At 44.9% G+C, this 19,946-nt stretch overlaps 1 protein-coding gene across 2 annotated transcripts in view; it reads left to right on the top strand.

The window, feature by feature from the left end:
• OTUD3 (OTU deubiquitinase 3) overlaps window positions 1–19,946 on the top strand; it is a 33,722-nt gene extending 13,776 nt beyond the window's left edge. The window contains exons 4-9 of one of the 2 annotated variants that reach the window (XR_003507524.1): window positions 6,355–6,477; window positions 11,444–11,575; window positions 12,255–12,351; window positions 13,895–14,079; window positions 14,960–19,496; window positions 19,616–19,946. Coding sequence is in view for 1 of the 2 variants with exons in the window: in XM_027521814.1 (XP_027377615.1) it covers window positions 6,355–6,477; window positions 11,444–11,575; window positions 12,255–12,351; window positions 13,895–14,079; window positions 14,960–15,133 (711 nt within the window). In the remaining variant the exon portion in view is untranslated. Of the gene's footprint in view, window positions 1–6,354; window positions 6,478–11,443; window positions 11,576–12,254; window positions 12,352–13,894; window positions 14,080–14,959 lie in introns of both variants that reach the window. The other variant, XM_027521814.1, reaches the window with a different exon arrangement.

Here is a 19,946-nt window from a genome sequence, read left to right as displayed (position 1 = left end):
GGATATCCTAAGATAATGGGGCTTGACTGATAATATTGAACTATGCAGGGTAGCTTGGACTGTGAACCTCACCAAGCTTGTGGTGGCTTGGAATTAAACCCTGCATTACCAATGGAGGCTGAAGTATAATTCAGAGACTTAAAATGCCAGAAATACTACTAACTAACTAACTAACTAAATACTACTAACTAACAGTTAGTTAATTGGGTGATTTGGGGCAGAGAGCCTAATGTGGAAATAGCATAGATAATTTTGTAAAAATCTCTGGATGAGAATTCAGAGGATTTGCATGCAGATTCTAGTGTGAATACACCTGTTCCATGTGTATGTTTTTGTTTTTTAGATGCAGAGAAACAAAGACCAAATTGACTATAATAAAGTGTTGCTAAAAAAGAACTTTTGAACAACAAAATTTCATGGGCTAGGGCGTCAAGCTCTATGTCTGTGCTCTCCCCAGCTAGCCGTAGCATTCTGATAGTGTTTCTGCAGCAAGTAGGATTTCACAAGTGTTCAGTTTGTGCTGTGGGATGGCAGAGCGTGATGTTGAGCCGCGTAGGCCTCCCTTCCCCTCCTCATACCCCTTCGCCCTTACCGTTGGTGTTCTAAGTTACCTTGGTGTTCTAAATTAACCTGATCTCCCAAACAGTCCGTCAAACCAAACATTCTGCAGCGTGGAAGTCAAAGGTCGGGATGAAAGTGTGCACAGACCACCCCTGCTGGCCTTCCTTGCACGTGGCACCCTGTGGCTCAGCTCCTGGAGACCGGCCAGGCGGTTCCCACCAGACTCCTCCCTCCCCTTCTCTACTGCTTCCCCAGTTCTAGCTTTGTTTACATTAGAAAGTAAAACATAATGATTATAGAACAATTTGAAAATTCAGAAAAGCCCATAAAGGCAAATAAAAATCACCCACGCTTCCTAGAGATAATTGCTGTTAACATTTTAGTGTGTATCCATGTTATTCACACACACTCTTAAATATACAAACATTCGTATGTGACTGGGAAGAGACATACCACAGTGCCACAGTTTAAGAACTGGCTCAGGGGTAAAGAATATGCCTGCACCGCGGGAGCTCCAGGAGACTCTGGTTCTGTCCCTCGGTCGAGAAGGTCCCTGGAGGAGGAAATGGCAGCGCACTCCAGTACTGTTGCCTGGGAAATCCTGTGGACAGAGGAGCCTGACGGCTACAGTCCGTGGAGTTGGACAGAGTCGGACACGACTGAGCGACTGAGCATGCACACACACGTAGATACATCCGTATGTATATATCTACACACAGTAAATATCCCTATATATCATATTACAAAGGTAGCAATGACCTTTCTTCCCTCATTGTTTTCCTGTGAAAAGTGCAAGTTTTAGTTGCTCAGTCATGGCTGACTCTTTGGGACGCCATGGACTGTAGCCCGTCAGGCTTCTCTGTCCAAGGGATTCTCCAGGCAAGAATAGTGGGGTGGGTTGCCATTTCCTTCTCCAAGGGTACTTCCCAACCCAGGGATCAAACCTGTGTCTCCTGCATTGCAGGCAAATTCTTTTTTGTCTGAGCCACCAGGGAATCCCATTTTCCTGTACCACCTGCATATATATTCCTTTGTAAATTGCTTATTCCTTTGCTTAGCTTTTGCTCTTTAAAAATAAAGTCAATTATAGATATATAATTTACATATATCAAAATTCACCCTTCTCTGGTGTATAGTTTGTGTTTGGACATAGTCATGTAAATGCTGCCATTACCTCAGTTCAGTTCAGTCACTCAGCCGTGTCCTACTCTTTGTGACACCATGAACCGCAGCATGCCAGGCCTCCCTGTCAATCACCAACGCCTGGAGTTCACCCAAATTCATGTCCATTGAGTTGGTGATGCCACTCAACCATCTCATCCTCTTCATCCCCTTCTCCTCCTGCCCTCAATCTTTCCCAGCATCAGGGTCTTTTCAAATGAGTCAGCTCTTCACATCAAGTGGCCAAAGTATTGGAGTTTCAGCTTCAACATCAGTCCTTCCAATGAACATCAGGACTGATCTTTAGGATGGACTGGTTGGATCTCCTTGCAGTCCAAGGGATTCTCAAGAGTCTTCTCCAATACCACAGTTCAAAAGCATCAATTCTTCAGTGCTCAGCTTTCTTTATAGTCCAACTCTCACATCCATACATGACTCCTGGAAAAACCATAGCCTTGACTAGACAGACCTTTGTTGACAAAGTAACAGCTCTGCTTTTTAATGTTCTGTCTAGGTTGGTCATAACTTTCCTTCCAAGCAGAAAGCGTCTTTTAATTTCATGGCTGCAATCACCATCTGCGGTGATTTTGAAGCCCCAAAAAGTAAAGTCAGCCACTGTTTCCCGATCTATTTGCTATGCAGTGATGGGACCAGATGCCATGATCTTGGTTTTCTGAATGTTGAGCTTTAAGCCAACTTTGTCACTCTCCTCTTTCACTTTCATCAAGAGGCTTTTTAGTTCCTCTTCACTTTCTCCCATAAGGGTGGTGTCATCTGCATATCTGAGGTGATTTATATTTCTCCTGGCAATCTTGATTCCAGCTTGTGCTTCTTCCAGTCCAGCGTTTCTCATGATGTACTCTGCATATAAGTTAAATAAGCAGGGTGACAATATACAGCCTTGACGTACTCCTTTTCCTATTTGGAACCAGTTTGTTGTTCCATGTCCAGTTCTAACTCTTGCTTCCTGACCTGCGTCCAGGTTTCTCAAGAGACAGGTCAGGTGATCTGGTATTCCCATCTCTTTCAGAATTTTCCACAGTTTGTTGTGATCCACACAGTCAAAGGCTTTGGCATAGTCAATAAAGCGGAGATAGATGTTTTTCTGCAACTCTCTTGCTTTTTGGATGATCCAGCGGATGTTGGCAATTTGATCTCTGGTTCCTCTGCCTTTTCTAGAACCAGCTTAAACATCTGGAAGTTCACAGTTCATATATTGCTGCAGCCATGCTTGGAGAATTTTGAGCATTACTTTACTAGCGTGTGAGATGAGTGCAATTGTGTGGTAGTTTGAGCATTCTTTGGCATTGCCTTTCTTTGGGATTGGAATGAAAACTGACCTTTCCCAGTCCTGTGGCCACTGCTGAGTTTTCCAAATTGGCTGGCATATTGAGGGAAGCACTCGCACAGCATCATCTTTCAGGATTTGAAATAGCTCAACTGGAATTCCATCACCTCCACTAGCTTTGTTCGCAGTGATGCTTCCTAAGGCCCACTGGACCCCGTACTCCAGGATGTCTGCTACCTGCGTATAGAATATTCCCACTGCCCCAAAAAGTTACCTCATGCTTCTTTGTAGTCACTTCTCCTCTTCCCCAGATTCTTGGAACCACTAATCTCATTTGCCTCTTGTAGTTTTGCCTTTAGTTTTCCCTGGTAGCTCAGCTGGTAAAGAATCTGCCTGTAATTCAGGAGACCCTGGTTTGATTCCTGGGTCTGGAAGATCCCCTGGAGAAGGGATAGGCAACCCACTCCAGTATTCTTGGGCTTCCCCAGTGGCTTGGACAATAAAGAATCCACCTGGAATGTGGGAGTCCTGGGTTCGATCCCTGGGTTGGGAAGATCTGCTGGAGGAGGGCATGGCAGCCCACTCCAGTATTCTCGTCTGGAGAATCCCCAGGAGAGGGAACCTGGCGGGCTATAGTCCATGGTGTTGCAGAGCTGGACACGACTGAGCAACTAAGCACAGCACAGCACGGTTTTGCCTTTTCAGAGTGTCATATAAATGGAAATATATCACTTTTTGTGTCTGGCATAATGTCCTCCTAACAATCGCACTACAACAGGATCAAGTAGCTACTGCCTAGACGGGTGAGGACTCTTACTTTACAGGGACACGGCGAGCCAGAGGAAACGGTATCCGCGTGTGCTGTTTGCTCTGGGGCAGTGTCGTCGCGCGTCCTCCCAGGAGAGCCGTCGTGTTACTGAGGCGCGCTCTTCCTCCGGATGTCTTTGAGTCAGGAAGACTGGTTACCTCCTTCATTGTCCCAGTTCTGTACTGCTTAGCAGAAGTCATCAAAAGCATTTGAATATACAGCATAACAATCCTATTCTTGAAGGAGTATACTCTGTGCCAACTTAGTAACTACAGCTTGCCTATTGCTCCATCAATAGCTTTTTTAAAGTTTCTTAATTTTCTAGGTAGTTGTGGAAGATATTTTTCAGTTAGACTTTTTTTTTTTCTCTTAAATCCATGTATTTCTGTAGTGTTCCCTTTTATGAATTGCTTAACAGTCAAAGTGTGTGTTTTCAAAATAAATACATTTTCTGTATACCGTAATTATCCACTAGGTTTCCCCCATCACCCCCTACCCCAGTGAAGCATCTTATAAAATTTGAGAGTTAAAACTGAATTAGCTTTTATATTAATAATGAGGAGGTTTATACTCAGCCTACTATTTTTTTTTTTTTTTGGCTGCAGATAGAATATATGCTTCTGTAAACAGTATAGACACATGTAAGTATAGACACGTATAGAAAGTGAACGTCCTCTGTGAGCTCCCTCACCTCGAGCAGCACAGTTAACACTTCGGTGACTGGTGCTCAAGTTATTTTTTCCTCTGGATAATACATACATAGTGTGTTATTATTATTTAAATATGTAAGTGCTGTAGGGATGACATCACTCACAGATTCTGATTGGCTTATTTCCTTCCCAGTAGTCTTCCTGGGAGATGAGCGGTGCTCTCTGTATTTTCTATGTGTCAAAACCAGACTCTATGCCCTTTGAGACCTAGATACTCTACCTGGAGAAAACTGCTGTGATTCTGACTGCTAGACCTGTGTGGTTCCTGTTTGTTTCATGGTTTTGCTATGTTTTTAGACCACAGATCAGATCAGTCGCTCAGTCGTGTCCGACTCTTTGCGACCCCATGAATCGCAGCATGCCAGGCCTCTCTGTCCATCACCAACTCCCGGAGTTCACCCAGACTCATGTCCATCGAGTCAGTGATGCCATCCAGCCATCTCATCCTCTGTCGTCCCCTTCTCCTCCTGCCCCCAAGCCCTCCCAGCATCAGAGTCTTTTCCAATGAGTCAACTCTTCGCATGAGGTGGCCAAAGTACTGGAGTTTCAGCTTCAGCATCATTCCTTCCAAAGAAATCCCAGGACTGATCTCCTTCAGAATGGACTGGTTGGATCTTGCAGTCCAAGGGACTCTCAAGAGTCTTCTCCAACACCACAGTTCAAAAGCATCAATTCTTCGGCGCTCAGCCTTCTTCACAGTCCAACTCTCACATCCATACATGACCACAGGAAAAACCATAGCCTTGACTAGACTAACCTTTGTTGGCAAAGTAATGTCTCTGCTTTTGAATATACTATCTAGGTTGGTCATAACTTTCCTTCCAAGGAGTAAGCGTCTTTTAATTTCATGGCTGCAGTCACCATCTGTAGTGATTTTGGAGCCCAGAAAAATAAAGTCTGACACTGTTTCTACTGTTTCCCCATCTATTTCCCATGAAGTGATGGGATACTATTTAATAATAATGTCTTAGCTGCCTATGACTTTGTGCAAAGATAAGGAGGTGCTGATATTTGGGGGATTTAACAGACAGTCTCAGCCTTCTAAAGGACAGGTTGAGGATTACTCTGGAGCCTCTGTGGAGATGGTGGTTTGGGGGAAATGCCTAGGCTGCATCTCAGGGCGTGTGTTTCGCATGACTCCTGGGAGCGCTGTTCTGGCCGGGTTGTGCTCCAGGGGTGCAGTCACACAGAACACTGTGAGAGCAGCACCTCTGGGGTGTGCAGTGCAGGAGTGCTGCTCAGCTGTACGTGGTTTTGTTTTGAAATTGACATAGATGGGACATTTGTGTGTTTCTCAGTATGTGTTTGATGAAAAATGCTGTTTTTATTTTAAAGACAGGGTAGATTTTCTGTGAAGCCTAAGTATGAGGTCTTTCAATTTTATGGCCCCCTTTCAAGGTCTTGGGAAGGGTGATAGCAATTTTATATATTTTTTTCATCAAAGAGGGCCCCCAGTTTTCTGAGATGCAAGGCTCACAAATCTGCATCCTGAGCATTTGAGGGGCTGAGGGGTCCTGATGCTCCTGAAACTTAGACTTACTTTGTGGTAAATTTGCCCACTTACTTAACTTTGTGGTAAATTTGTTTTTGAACATGCCTTTTCAAATGGCTTTATTTCTACTTAGTTGCATATTAAGTACATGGAGTCATACACACATGAGTGGGAGAAAGATGATTCAGAACTTGCTTAGGACGCATCACAGTGGTGCTCCCAGTCGGTGTTGTAGAGAGCCTGTGGACGGGGCGTCCTGGGGGCCAGGTGGCCTTTCTCTTCCGACGTGGACACCGCAGACCCTCGCTGGCATCTCCTCTCCCTCTGCCTGCAGATCCGCGGCACAGACAGGAGCAACGGGCGGGAGCTGCACATCGCGTACCGGCACGGCGAGCACTATGACAGTGTGCGCAGGCTCAACGACAACTCAGAGGCGCCCGCACGCCTGCAGACGGAGGTGAGCGGGGCCGGCGTCCTCTGCTCTCAGCCCTGTGGGGATCCGGTCGGGGGCTCCGTGCCCTGGAGCCAGAAGCCAGGCACGTTTTCATAGAAAGCTGCCTCTAAGAATCTGTGGGCTTGTTTTTTTTTTTTAAACTTTGTTCATTTGGGTGAGGGCAGTGGATAAAATTGTCATTCTGCTGCTTTCCCTCACAGTGATGGCTGTGGTTGCATGAATATAATTTATATAAACATTTAAAATTACTTCCATGTTTTAAAATTGATTCATGCTTCGTATCTAAAATTTGGGAACTATAGAAAAAGTAAAGAAGAGAATAAAACAACATGAATCAGCATTTTTGTAACTGTTTTCGTATTTGTATAGCTTTTCCCATTATTTCGTATGTCTTTCCTCACGTGATCAGACACTTTCTTTGTAATTTAAAGACACACGGTGCGGGTCACTCTGTCCCCGTTTGCCTCTCTGGTGACAGTGGGTGCGGCCACTGTTGTTAGCACACCGTAAAACTGCCCACAGGTGTGTGCATATCAGGCATCACGTGCGTGTGTGCATGTGGTGTAGCTTTGCTAGAGTGCGCGCTCCTCATCCACAGTCGCGGCATCCTCTGCGTAGCGTTCTGCGCTGCGCGTTTCAAATGGAACATATCTCGGAGTTTAATTCATAGCAGGACATAAGGAACTTCCTACATCTTTTTAAACGGCTCCGTGGTTACTTAGTGTGTGGATGCATTATGATGTGCTTCAGTAGGCCCTTCGACGGACTTTAGATGGCTTTCAAACTTGGTTTTTACAAACAACACACAGTGCCTTACATGCATGTCTTTTCACACACGTGCGGGTGTATCTGTGGAGTAAATCCCTAGAAGGCTCTGTCCGCGTGGAGGATGTGTGCGTCTATGGCTTGGTGGCTTTGCCAGGCTGTTCCCTGCCGCAGTCTCACCAGCCCGCCCTCCCACTTGCAGCGTGTCTCTTCTGTACCTTTGCCGACACAGTGTGTTACCAGTTTTTAAATCTGTGTCACTCAGGGAAAAATCCTAACAGAATTTTAATTTCTATTTTTCTTATTAATGAGCTTATACATCTTTTCTTGTGTTTAAAACCAGTTTGTACTTTCCTGTGTGTGAACTGTATGCATGTTCTTTATTTTTTTTCTGTTCAGTCTTCTTAATGATTTTTGGGAAATCCTTTATGTACTAGGGAAATTAGCCTCTATTTGAGATATGAGTTGCAAAATTTTTTTCAGTCTGTTATCTTTTTATTATTTCTCATATTGTCTTTGCTATGAAGGAATTTTAGATTTTTATGTGGTTAAATTTATCTCATTTTCAAGACATCAGGTAAATGTCTTCTGGGTTTTTGGGTCATAATTAGGAAGCTCTTTCCCATTCTGAGTTTAAAAAGAATTTTCACATACTTTATTTTAGTACTTCTGTATGTTCATTTTTTAAAAGAAAATTAGGTCACGTCTCTATTTGGTACTTACATTGTACAGATGTGAGTGTATGGATTCAACTGTATTTTTCCTTGTTGTTACTTCCTTGAGCCCAAACTGCTTATTTTTATAATTACACGTCTTTTTCTCCATTGATGTAGCTTGCTGCTGCTTCCATGTACTAAGTTCCCATATGTAGTTGGGTCTATTTCTAGACATTGAGTCTATTCCACTGTTTTTTTCTGTTCAGATGTTCATGTGTTCATTGTTTTAATTAAGAAAGTATATTTTAAAATCTAGTAGAATTTTTCACCCATCATTATTTTCTTTTTTTATGGTTGCCTGTATATTTTTGCTTTTTTGTTTTATATATATGACTGTTAGAATAAGTTTGTCTAGCTAAAAAGTCCTGGTAGTATTTCCTTTCATTGTAATCTCATTAAATTAACAAACAAGCAGACACTGACATCTGTATGATGTTGGATCTTCCTAGCCGGGAACCTGGTGATCTTTTTATTTGTTTAATCGACTGTTTTCGGTTATCTGCAGGAGCGTTTTTTCATATAGATCTATCCCATTTTTTGCTGATCTTACTCTTACATGTTTTGTGTTTTCCGTCCCTTTTGTAAGGAAAGGGTCTTTTTTCCCTTTACATTTGTAGATATGAAATTTGATAACAAAATATTAGTTATGGATATACTCAGCTAGCCTACAGAGTTTTCTTTCTTTTTAATTGAGGTAAAGTTCACATAACGTAAAATTCACCATTTTCATGTGTACAGTTCATTGGCACTGAATACACCCACAAAGCTGAATAAACACTTCCTCTATCCAGTTCCAAATAATTTTCAACACCCCACAAGAAAGCCTGGTGCCCATTAAGCAGTTACTGCCCATTGCTTTTCAGCCCCAGCCGCCACCAGTCTACTTTCTGTCTCTGGTTTTACTTTTTCTGGACATTTTTTATAAATGGAATCACACTCTGTGTGGCTTTTCAGGTCTGGCTTTCCTCAGCGTGATGTTTCTAGGTTCACCCACGTCACTGCACATCCCATTACTTAGTTCCTTTCAGGGTTGAGCAGTACTCCCGTTTTATTGATACACCACGCTTTGTTTACCCTTTCATCTGTTGATGGGCATTTGAGTGGTTTCTGTTCTTTGGCTGCTGTGAATAGCGCTGCTGTGGTTATTTGGGTGTAGTGTTTGTTTGCGTACCTGTTTTCAGCGTTTTGGGAGTACAGTGACCTTTGAACAAGGGGTCAGGGGTACCAGTGATGCACAGCTGAAAATCTGAGTGTAACGTACAGTTCACTTGCAGATCTGAGCTTCTGTGTCTGCAGTTCTGCACTTAGGTTTGGCCAGTGCTGAATTGCGCAGCACTAAGGCCTTGGCCCCTGGGAGCGTCTGTGTGAGCGCACCTGTGCGGTCCAGGTCTGTCAGCTGGCTGTGGGAGTGACGCGCTGGGCCCTGTGCTGACTCTGCCTTTAGCTTTCTGGGAAACTACCGTGCTGTTCTCCGCAGTGCATAGCTGCTCTGTTTCACGTCCCCACCAGCGGAGTACGCAGGGCTTCACTTTCTCTCCATCCTCACAGCACTTGTTATGTTTCCTTCTTTCTTGTTAAAACTGCGGCCAGCCTACAAGATGTGAAGTGGCATCTTGTGGTTTTGATTTTCATTCCGTGTGATTAACGATATTCAGCATCTTTTCATGTGCTCGTTTGCCATTTGTTTATCTTTGAAGAGATGTCTGTTCAAGTCCTTTGCATGTGTTTTAATTGCACTTTTTGTGATTTGGTTGTTGAGTTCTAAAAAGCTCTTTATATACTCTGGACACTAGATTCTTATATGACTTTCCAGAATTCTTTTTGTTTGAAGTAGTTTTTTTTGTTTTGTTTTCTGTCTCTTTTAAAGGTGTAGAATTATCTGCAAATAGTGATACCTTTTCTTCCTTTTCAGTTTTATACTTCTAATTTTTCTTTACTGGGGGGCTAATTGCATTGCTGTTCTCCAAGACATTGTTAAATAACCACGGTGGTGGTGAAGCTCCTTGTTGTGTTCCTTACTTGAGTGGGAATGAAGCTCCATTCTGTGGGTAATTTAACTACACCCACGCTCAGAAACCTGTAGTTGTTTGCAGTTATTCACCACCCTTCGTGGCAGTGGGATGAGCACTTTTACATAAATCCTTTCTGTCTGTGGTATTATTTCCTTGGATAAATTTCAAAGAATCCTGATACACATAGCCAAACTGTTAGGGTAAAGTTTTAGAATAGGTTTTGCTTTTTATTATACATTCTATGGAATATACTGCCCGTCGCTGGCTCCCACTTGCCCTTTTATTGGCAGAAAGCGAAAGTGTCCTTGTTTATGTCCCACTCGCTGCATTAGTAGCAAGCAGAGGGAGAAAGTGATCGGAAGCCATGGACGGATGACTTTAGCTTTTCTGAAATGGGCTTAGGTCATAAAGTCCTGTGGACACCAAGTGAGTGGCCCTTGGTGGCTTTAGAATTGGGACTACAGGTTCCCATGAGTGTGGTGGTAGTACAGGAAGTTGGCGGACTCACGCTCACCTGTGATGATCTGCTCTGGACAGGAGCTCCAGCACACAGCTTGCTGAGCCAATAGAGCCTAGGGAAGCAGGTGAGAGTCGGGTGTGTGTCTCTGCAAGGTGAGCTGTCCTGCTGAAAGAGCTCATTGGGTGCTCACATAGAAGACTGATTCTGTTACTAGGCTCACAGCTCTAGAATCCAGCTGAGACAAGTATGTGCTGCCCGAGTCAGCAGTCATTGCCAAAATGTTGGTCTCTAATGCCATTTTTAGAGAAGGCAATGGCACCCCATTCCAGTACTCTTGCCTGGAAAATCCCATGGACGGAGGAGCCTGGTAGGCTGCAGTCCATGGGGTCGCAAAGAGTCGGACACGACTGAGCTACTTCACTTTCATGCATTGGAGAAAGAAATGGCAACCCACTCCAGTGTTCTTGCCTGGAGAATCCCAGGGGTGGGGGAGCCTGGTGGGCTGCCGTCCATTGGATCGCGCAGAGTCAGACCCGACTGAAGTGACTTAGTAGTAGTAATGCCATTTTTACTGAACAGTTTATCCCATATCTTAGGCCTTCTTTTAAAAAAAAAAAAAGCTTTATTTGTGCCAGGTCTTCGCTGTGGCACCTGGGGCGTTTGATCTTCACCGCGCCTTGCAGGAGCTTCAGTTGTGGCTGTGAACTCTTTGTGGCGTGTGGGAGCTAGTGCCCTGACGGGTCAGACCTGGGCCTGCTGCATTTAGGATGTGGGGTCTTAGCCACAGGACCAACAGGGAAGTCCCTGGGCCTTTCCTCTTAACACTTCAAGTTGTGGCCTGGGGTCTCAGTGTGTGCATGAAATGTAGCTTCGTGCTTTCTGTTCCTTTAAGATGGTTTCTGAATGTTTTTTCATATATTTGAATGTTTTGAGATGATGGAGTATTTTCCTGTATTCAAAATTCTGAACATAAGTTGCTAGAGTTCCATGATTATCACTCTTTCTGCGTCCTTTAGTTTCAGATGCTTCATCAAGATGAATCAAATAAAAGAGAGAAGAGCAAGGCAAAGGGAGTCGACTCTGAGGATGACCTGCGAGATGAAGTAGAAGATGCTGTCCAGAAAGTCTGCAACGCAACTGGGTGTTCTGTTAGTATTTGTCGTGTGGTAACTGTGATTTAGCAGCGGTCCCTGACCTTTTTGGCACCAGGAAGTGGTTTCGTGGAAGACAGTTTTTCCACAGATCAAGGGGACCTGGGGGATGGTGGTTTTGGGATGATTCAAGTTCATTACATTTACCGTGCACTTTATTTCTAATCTAACGCCACCGCCGAACTGATAGGAGGGACTGGTCCGTGGCCTGGAGGTTGGGGATCCCAGGTTTATAGACAGGCATTGTTGAAAACCCGTCGGTACAGGTTTAACTTTTTGAGAAACTGCCACACTGTTACGGCCTCACTCTAGCATACCAACACCCGGTGAGCCAAAGCAGGCCCATGATGTTTGTAGTTTGATTTAGTTATGTAGTGTGACTTACTGAGAGCTGTTTATTCGTTTCTGTCTTGTTTTCTCCAGTTTACCCAGTATTGTTCAAAATCCTAAGAAAGTATGTGGATTTATTATTTTCTGACTAGTGCACTTTTATATGAATTCACTTTATTAAACAGTTATTTCAGGTGTTCACCTTACTGAGAATATGAAGACATTTTCTAGATAGAAAGTCTTGAAACCTTGCCTCAGTTGCATCATTTTGCGCATCAAATTGTTGACGTAGAGATGGACAGGAAAGTACACCCAGGTTCCGATGTGTTCTTTGTTTCTTTCATAGGATTTTAGTTTGATAGTTCAGAACCTAGAAGCTGAAAATTATAATATTGAATCTGCGATCATTGCCATGCTGCAGATGAACCCGGGGAGAAGAAATAGTAAGTCTGTGATTGATATTCCTAAGCTTTCAAGATGATTATGTTGGTGATTTTTCAAATATTTAATTTTAATATTTTTATTAATAATTGGAGAACAATTGCCTTATAATGTTGTGCTGGTTTCTGCTGCACAACAGCATGAATAAACTCTTAAGTACGCATATATCCTTCCCTGTGGGGCCTCCCCTCCGCAGTCCCCCCCCAGGTCATAGGTCATCATAGGCCACCAGGCTGAGCTCGCTGTGCTGCGCGGAGCTTCCCGCTGGCCCTGTCTACACGGGGTGGTGTGCATATGTCAGTGTCACTCTCTCAGCTCCTTTCCACAGGTCGGTTCTCTGTGTCTGTGTCTCTGTTCCTCCCTCTAACTAGGCTCATCAGTGCCGTTTTTCTAGATTCCATGCGGTGCATTGATAGATGGGATCAATTTTTCACTTTTAATCACGTGGCAGGTAGTTAACTGTATTGTCATTTATTCATTTAGCAGTTGTTTATTGAGAACCTTGTGTGTGCAGGCGATTTTTCCTGGGTGCTAGCTCTGCATCAGGAAGCGTGTAGTCTGGGGGTGGAGGGGCAAGGTGGAGGCAGGTAAGTAAACTGGCGTAATCATATGTAATGAAGTTGGCGTACAGGGTGCTAGGGCGTGCATGGGAGGGCCACCTAGCCAGTTTTGGACGAGCGGACAGTGTCAGGGAAGACTTAGCCTTTTAGAAAGAAGATTCCGTTATAATACCAGAATGATAACTGAAGTGAAATGGAGAGAAAAATTACTTTTCTAATGGAAATATTTACATTATTAGCATCAGTCAACTGGTGATGATACAGAATTTTTCTTTGCTTAAACTGAGTTTAATTGTATGATTCAGAGGAAGGAAAAAAATGTTAATATCTGTTTTTGCAAGTTATTTATTTTTTGAATGATTTCAGTATTCATTGCCAGACATTTTATGCCAGATACTGTTCCTGGCATTATATTAATACTTTTCTGATTGGGTATTTTATTATCCTCCTTATATGTTTGTTGTACCTTCTTAGAAAGCTGATCGTGTGATTTTAAAGCAGCACCAGAGTCTGTGCTACCCTGTGTGGTGTGTACTTGACGGGGCTAAGTGAGGCTGAGGAACTAAACTTAAAATTTCATTTAACTTTATTTTTAATTTAAACAGCCACATGTGGCTAGTAGCCACTGTATTGGAGAGCACAGTTTTAGAGCTTATTTCCTTTCTGTTTTAGGGGTACAAATGAAAGATTTCTCCCTAAAAATTCATGTTAAAAAGTGGTTTAAACTGATAAAGCACTCAGCTGGTAGGAAGCTGATGAGAGGATTGGTCAATGGGTTATTTTAAAATTTCTCTTCCAAATTTTACCAATAATTTTTTCCTTATGTTCCCCACTGTATTGACTTGATACTGGAATTTTGCCTCAAGGAAACTTGCTCTCTGAATGACAGTGATATAGGGAGCCAGGTACTTTGAGTCTTTTAACACTTGTCATGGTGTGTAACTATCTTAGATTTTCAGTTTAACAAACCGTCTTTCTCTGAAAGATGCAGAGGAGAAGCTTGAGCCCAGTGGTGGAGTGCTGACGCAGTGCGGTCCTTTATGGGAAGAGGGTGGCAGTGGCACCAGAATCTTCGGAAATCAGGGTGTAAATGAAGGCAGGACCGAAAGCAGTAAGGCGCGGGCCAGCCCTGCTGAAGAAAACACAGCAAATAAAAACCAGGTCCCAAAGGTAGGCGTGCTGGGGTTGCCGGCGTAAATGGTGAGTGAGTGAGTGAGTGAAGTCACTCAGTCGGGGCTCTGTAATTTGGCAGCTGTGGCGGGAACTTGGAGCTCGCGTTCGTGTGTGATTTTATTTTGATTTATAAAGTGGTTACTGTAGGAAGTACGGGGAGTGCCTGGGGGTATATGATGAAGCGGAATGAAGACCCCACTTGTCCCGGTTGGACTTTGCAGTGACGCACGGAAGGAAGTATACTCTGAGTTCCTGCTCTGTACACACAGATCGGCTCCTCCTCCTGCCTAATGTCACAGCGTGTGGGTGGCTTTCTTGGCTGATCATGTGATTGCATCCCATTTGTTGTAAATGCTGTCACCTTTAGCGAACACCTTGTGTATAAATCTTTGTATATTGCATTATTCGCTTGGCTAGAGTCCCAGAAGAAGAATTAACAGGTTAAAGGGCATGGAAATGTGAATCTTTTTAAGATCTTCTGGTAAGTTGTCAGATGCTTCCAAGAAAAGTTGTGCTTCTCCCTTCCCAGCCCAACACTCACAAGCAATATATGACGCCATGACTTTTACTGAATTTGGGACCTCTTGTTAAGATTTTTACCAGGAAGTTCTGAGCTTAGAATGTAACGTAATGTAAAAAGTCACAGGCAGGGGCTGAGATGCAGGAAGCTTGTAAGGATTCTGTTAGGACCCCTGGGGCAGTATACACAAAAAGGCATCCTGTGGCATTTTTGAGCATTGTCTCCAGCTGGCCTAGGGTTAATGTTTCTTTAGGTCACTTTGACTTACTTTATGAGGAGAATGGAATTGCCTATATTTGCTGGCCTGGTGCGGGGATGTACACTTGGACTGACTCACACGGCAGTCTCCTCTCTCAGGTCACAAACAAACAGAGGCGAGAGCAGCAGCGACTAGAGAAGAAGAAACGACAGGAGGAGAGGCACCGCCACAAAGCCCTGGAGAGCAGGAGCCACAGGGGCAGCAACAGAAGCGAGGCTGACGCGAGCACCCAGGTCACCTTGGTGAAGACCTTCGCGGCTCTCAGCATCTGACTCTGGCCTCCTGGGAGTTGGGGAAGCGAGTGGAAAGTGGAGGGCTGTGTGCCAGGCTTTCCAGTGAGGCCGTCCTTTTACAGAACAAAACTCAACCCACAGAATCACTCACTGAGTTAGTTTCCTTCAAGCTGCCTCTTTTTTGTTCAGAGTTTTGTCCAGTGATGTGTTTTATTTAATGAAAGTGCAGTGAAGCCATTCATGTTCTGTGTTTAAAATACCGAGTTTTAGGGGTGGATAGTTAGGTAAAAAAAAAAAAACACAAAAAACTTTTAAGTGTGGTTTTATTTGTCCTGAAAATTTAGAGTCTGGTGACCCTGGGATCTTTCCTTAACACTTGGGGTGAGTTTTGCTGTAATTGTGGATGAAGTAGTTTAGATTAATTGCTAGAAATTCAGAGGACAAGTTTCCTTTGTTTCTGTTTCATTTTCAAACAGACATTAATATGCAGGATAGTTTATAAATGATCTCCAACTCAGGTACATGTTTAGAATTAACTTTCTTCTACTCCAAGTTAATCAGAGAATAATTCAGGAAATGTTTTTCCAAAGTAATGTGATAGGGAGGTTGTGGCCTGTAGTCAGGGTGGCGGTTAAACAACCGCGTTTCTCTTCCTGGTGGTGATGTTCAGATGGGATTGCAGGCACTGCCGGTTCGTTTGTACTCAAGCCATATGATAAATGGGCCTGACTGTTAACTAGGCCTGGGCCTTGCGGGAAAGTTGGTCGTGTTGCTGAGTGTTTGATACTTGCTTCTTGGTGGTAAGAAGGTGTTGCATGACTGCTTATGATACAGGTCTGGGATTCTGAAAGCATGCAGTCCAGAATCCGTAGTTGTGAAGGGAAAGATCACGAGAGTCTGAGGTTTTGCACAGGAGGAGTCTGAAGAGTTCTTTTTGTTTTGTATGGAGAGAGTGTCTGGAAGACTTGCTAAGGTTTTTCATGTTCACATTTTAAGTGAGTGACTGTCTTTTCTTACTTGCTATTCTAGATTTAGAGAGATTCCTTCAGAGGGAAAGTAACTTGAGCTGTTGCTTAATTTGTTAGTATTGTGAAAATGAAATCCCATAAAGTGCTGCACTTTCTTCTTTCTAGTTAAGTCCTGATTGGGATTTTGCTCTTGGGAAAACTCTCCAGCACCCTCTGGAAGTCGTCAGGGACTTAGGTTAGACCAGCTGGGCTGAGAAAGCACTGTGGCTGAGGCCCTGCCGTGGCTGCACAGTGCTGAAATAGTCGGGTTTGGGCAGTGGGAGGCATCGTTCCTCAAACTGAGTTAGATGGATGTGAGCTTTAAAACTGACCCTTCAAGTGGCCAGTCTTGGACCGTTTTGCCTTTTGAGGACCTGGTATTGGAAGAAATAATATATGCTGAACTGAAAGGTGAACTACTGGTTTTCTCCTCCATCTCCGATTTCAAACTTACAAGAGTTCCAAGGCAAACGGAAAACGACAAGAGGTTTTGACACGTATAGACATAGCGTTGCGTGGGCTGCCCTGGGATTCAGCGGGTTGTCTCTATCAGCAGGTGATTTGCTTTCTTTGGTTTTGATTATGTGTTTTAATTTTCTGTGTGTTGGACTTTGGTAACTTTTCATGGTTGGAGCCTCAGTAGTCTCTTGGAGGTTGCCCCCAGGACACGCTGGTACAGTACATGAGCCTAGCAGGTTTAGAAACGACAGAGCGTTTTTTCTTTGCACACTGCAGAGTGTGAGTAAGAGCTTCTGGCGCTCAGTGTGAGGAGGTGAGCCGTCTCTGTTGCCTCGCTGTCTCCAAGGGAGCGCGCACCACTGCTTCAGGCTGTGTTCTCCTGGCTTTCCACTGTGGCCGAGCATCTGAGTGGGTGCTGCTTCTTGAATGTTTGTACTGTGAGGATTCAGGAGACCAGCTCCTCTCACACGATTAAGCAGTTAGGAGTCTGAAATAGCTGAGGGAGACCCATCGTCAGAAGTAGGATTGCTTTATTTTCATGGCTAAAGATCGTGGCCTTGGGCTCTGTTGGGTTTTAGAAGTTGCTAAAGAGTTACTATAGAATATTGGGTGCATTTATTTATGAATTACCTAATTCTGAGGATGCGCTTCGCCTTTTCTTGGGTAAAGTAACTGGTTTTAAAAACTAATCTGGTGGCTTCAGTAATTGTCTTGTATTACTATTTCACAGTTTTCCAGTTATAATTGGTCTGTGTTCAGTATGTTAGTTATTAGGGATGGGGCACATGTATCCAACTGTAGTGATATCTTCTAGCTAAGGGTTTAACTGTAAACCTCACTGCCTCTGTCCCACCAGAGTATGAGGTAGGTGCAGTCCATGTGGTGGCTGGTGGCCTTGGTAGGCTCGGGAGAACCCCCTTATTGGCAGCCAGGTGGGGGCCTGGCGTGTTTGCTGCTCCTGGGCTGACTGCTCAGTGCCGGTTGCCCGTGCAGTTACTCAGGGGCACAGCATAGTGAGGAGTGACGTTTTCTTAACCTCTGAGGCTGTTAGATGTTTGTTCTGGGGGGTTATCTCCGTAGCTTTGGTCAGGAGAAAGGGGATGGGGTGGTGGTCCATAGCTGCTTACTTGTCTTATAAGCTGTACATAAAAGTTTCTTGAATTTTTTTTAAAAAAAGATTTTTTTTTAAGGTCAAAATAAGAAATAAAATTTTAGTGGCAACAGCTTTGTACTAGAGAGGTAGATGCATTAAAACAGCATAGAACCAGAAATTCTAAATTAATATAGTTGCCACCAGGAGATGTTAGAGAGAAGTTGTGTATGTATATTGGATTTTTCAATAATAGCGTATGCTTTTAGGAGTGAAGTCTGGCTGAAGAATTGTGGCAGAAAGGAGTCTCAAAGGGTCGAGCTTGTCTGTGGTTCCCCCTGTAAGCTCTGAATACACTTCCACACGCCGTGTGATTCCGAGGGCTGGTGAAGTGGGAGCTCTGCTGTGGGGCAGCTGGGGCCGGGCTTGGAGGGGGTGGTTCCTGACGCGCCGCCTCCCCGCCCAGGGAGCTCTGCCGGCGACGGGGGCGCCGCGCCGTGTTCCATAGGTGGGATCAGGACTTGGCGCGGGGCCGTGCCTGCCTCGTGGGAGTCCTGTCCTCGGTGTGCAGTCTCTCTCACTCTGAGAAGCTCTCTAGACTGCCTGGGCGTTACCAGGTCCACAGGGAACGCCGTCAGGTTACCTCTGTGAGACGTTCAACCCAGAGCGTGCAGTCGGCTGAAGGAAACTCGGGTTCCTCGTCAGGGCTGGCTCACACTCAGCCTGGCCAGAAGGGTCGGTGTGGGCGGCGTGACGGGGGAGCTTCTTGCTTTCGGTGCCGTGGCCCTCTGGCCCCACTTGGGGTAGACGCGTAGCTCTTCACCTTTTTACCTCAAGGCTCTGTCTATCTGTGGCAAACCTTTAGACTCAGAGTCTGATGCAGTTTTTTTGTTTATTTTTGTTTGTTTGTTTTGGCATTTTCATCATTCACTGTTTCGTCATCTCAGCTTTCAGAACAAGTGTTGCTCAGACTCTGGGGCCTCCGACGGCTGTTCTGAGGCGATTTGATAACGGCACTTTCCACAAGGTGTGTCTTTCTGACTCTAAAGCAAACTGTATGTTTCCACTGATGTCGTTAAGTTGAAGATCTCGATTTTAAATGATGGCCGATCTTCTGCCGTCACCTACGAGAGAGGGGACCGACAGTTGGTTTGCAGCAGAGACACTGAGCAGCAGTCACGAAGTGCGTGCACGGAACTGAGCTCAGAAGGTGCCCCCAGAACCCGGCCCTGGGCAGGATTTGGGCCTTGTCCACTGCCTGTCCCCATGTGTCCAGGGTAACATGCCCCGTGAAAACCTTAGGCTCTTACCCATTTCCTCGGAGGGATTACCTTCTAGAGTCCTGCTCCCATAGTTCAGACTACTTTGTAACTCGATTAAATTGTCTAGCATCCTTGCAGAGTTACTCGAGAAGGAGCTGATGCCAGTGAAGAAGAATTTCTGTGAAAGCGCGAACGTGTGTGTGGTGACCTTGCTGTGAGCAGGGCGTCCCTCGGTCCAGAACCACTGGTGCTCGCTGTGCCGCAGCGCCGGGCAGTCACGACCACTGGGCAAAAGCTCGGCGGCCCAGCCTCCCGCTCCCATCTCAGCATCCACCGGGGCACCGTTGCCAGCTGTCCGTGATGGGGGTTTGAGTGTGGCCCCAGGCCTCGGCCTGCACGCTGATCCCTCGGCCACAGCTGGAGTGTTGCTGGGGCTCCTCTCCTGGTTCATCTTCTGGGGGGAACGGCCCTCGGCCTCCCCGGAGCAACCCTTCCAGCATCCACCAGCAGTGAGCACCGTGAGAAGGGAGGAGCCGGGAGCCTGACGGCAGACCTCTGTTCCCCGTGCTAACGGGGACGCGCTGGTGGGCGTTAGTCCCCTTGACGAGGGAGGGCAGGTGGGTCTGTGGAGAACACCAGAGCCCCTGTGGCTCAGCCACCTTCTCTTTTTCTCCTAATTGCACTATACTTGCTCTCGCTGCAGTCCGGAGATACCCAAGACCTCCGTGGGGTCGTGACCCAGAGACTTGGCAAGTCTCGCCTTATCTGTGGAGCTCGACAGGGAGAAATGTGACCATTGTCTGATGTCTGTAGTTCATTTCTTCCTTCTTTCCTTGCGTTGTGTTACTCTGAAGCGTTTTGTTTTTATTTACCAAAGTACTGTACTTGGCTATTTGCAGTGTTTCCAAAACCAAATATTTTCCTTTTTTGTGTTTTTAATCTTCAATACTTGGTGCAATAGAAGCTGCAAAGATGTGCCACTTTATCTACGAAATGGAGTTTTGTACACCAATAAATTCTAGTTTAAAGACAGA

Source organism: Bos indicus x Bos taurus, chromosome 2 (assembly GCF_003369695.1).
Source record: "Bos indicus x Bos taurus breed Angus x Brahman F1 hybrid chromosome 2, Bos_hybrid_MaternalHap_v2.0, whole genome shotgun sequence".
In the NCBI taxonomy this organism is placed as follows: domain Eukaryota; kingdom Metazoa; phylum Chordata; class Mammalia; order Artiodactyla; family Bovidae; genus Bos; species Bos indicus x Bos taurus.
The sequence above is the reverse complement of the archived record's forward strand: the minus strand, read 5'-3'. Positions and strand labels throughout refer to the sequence as shown.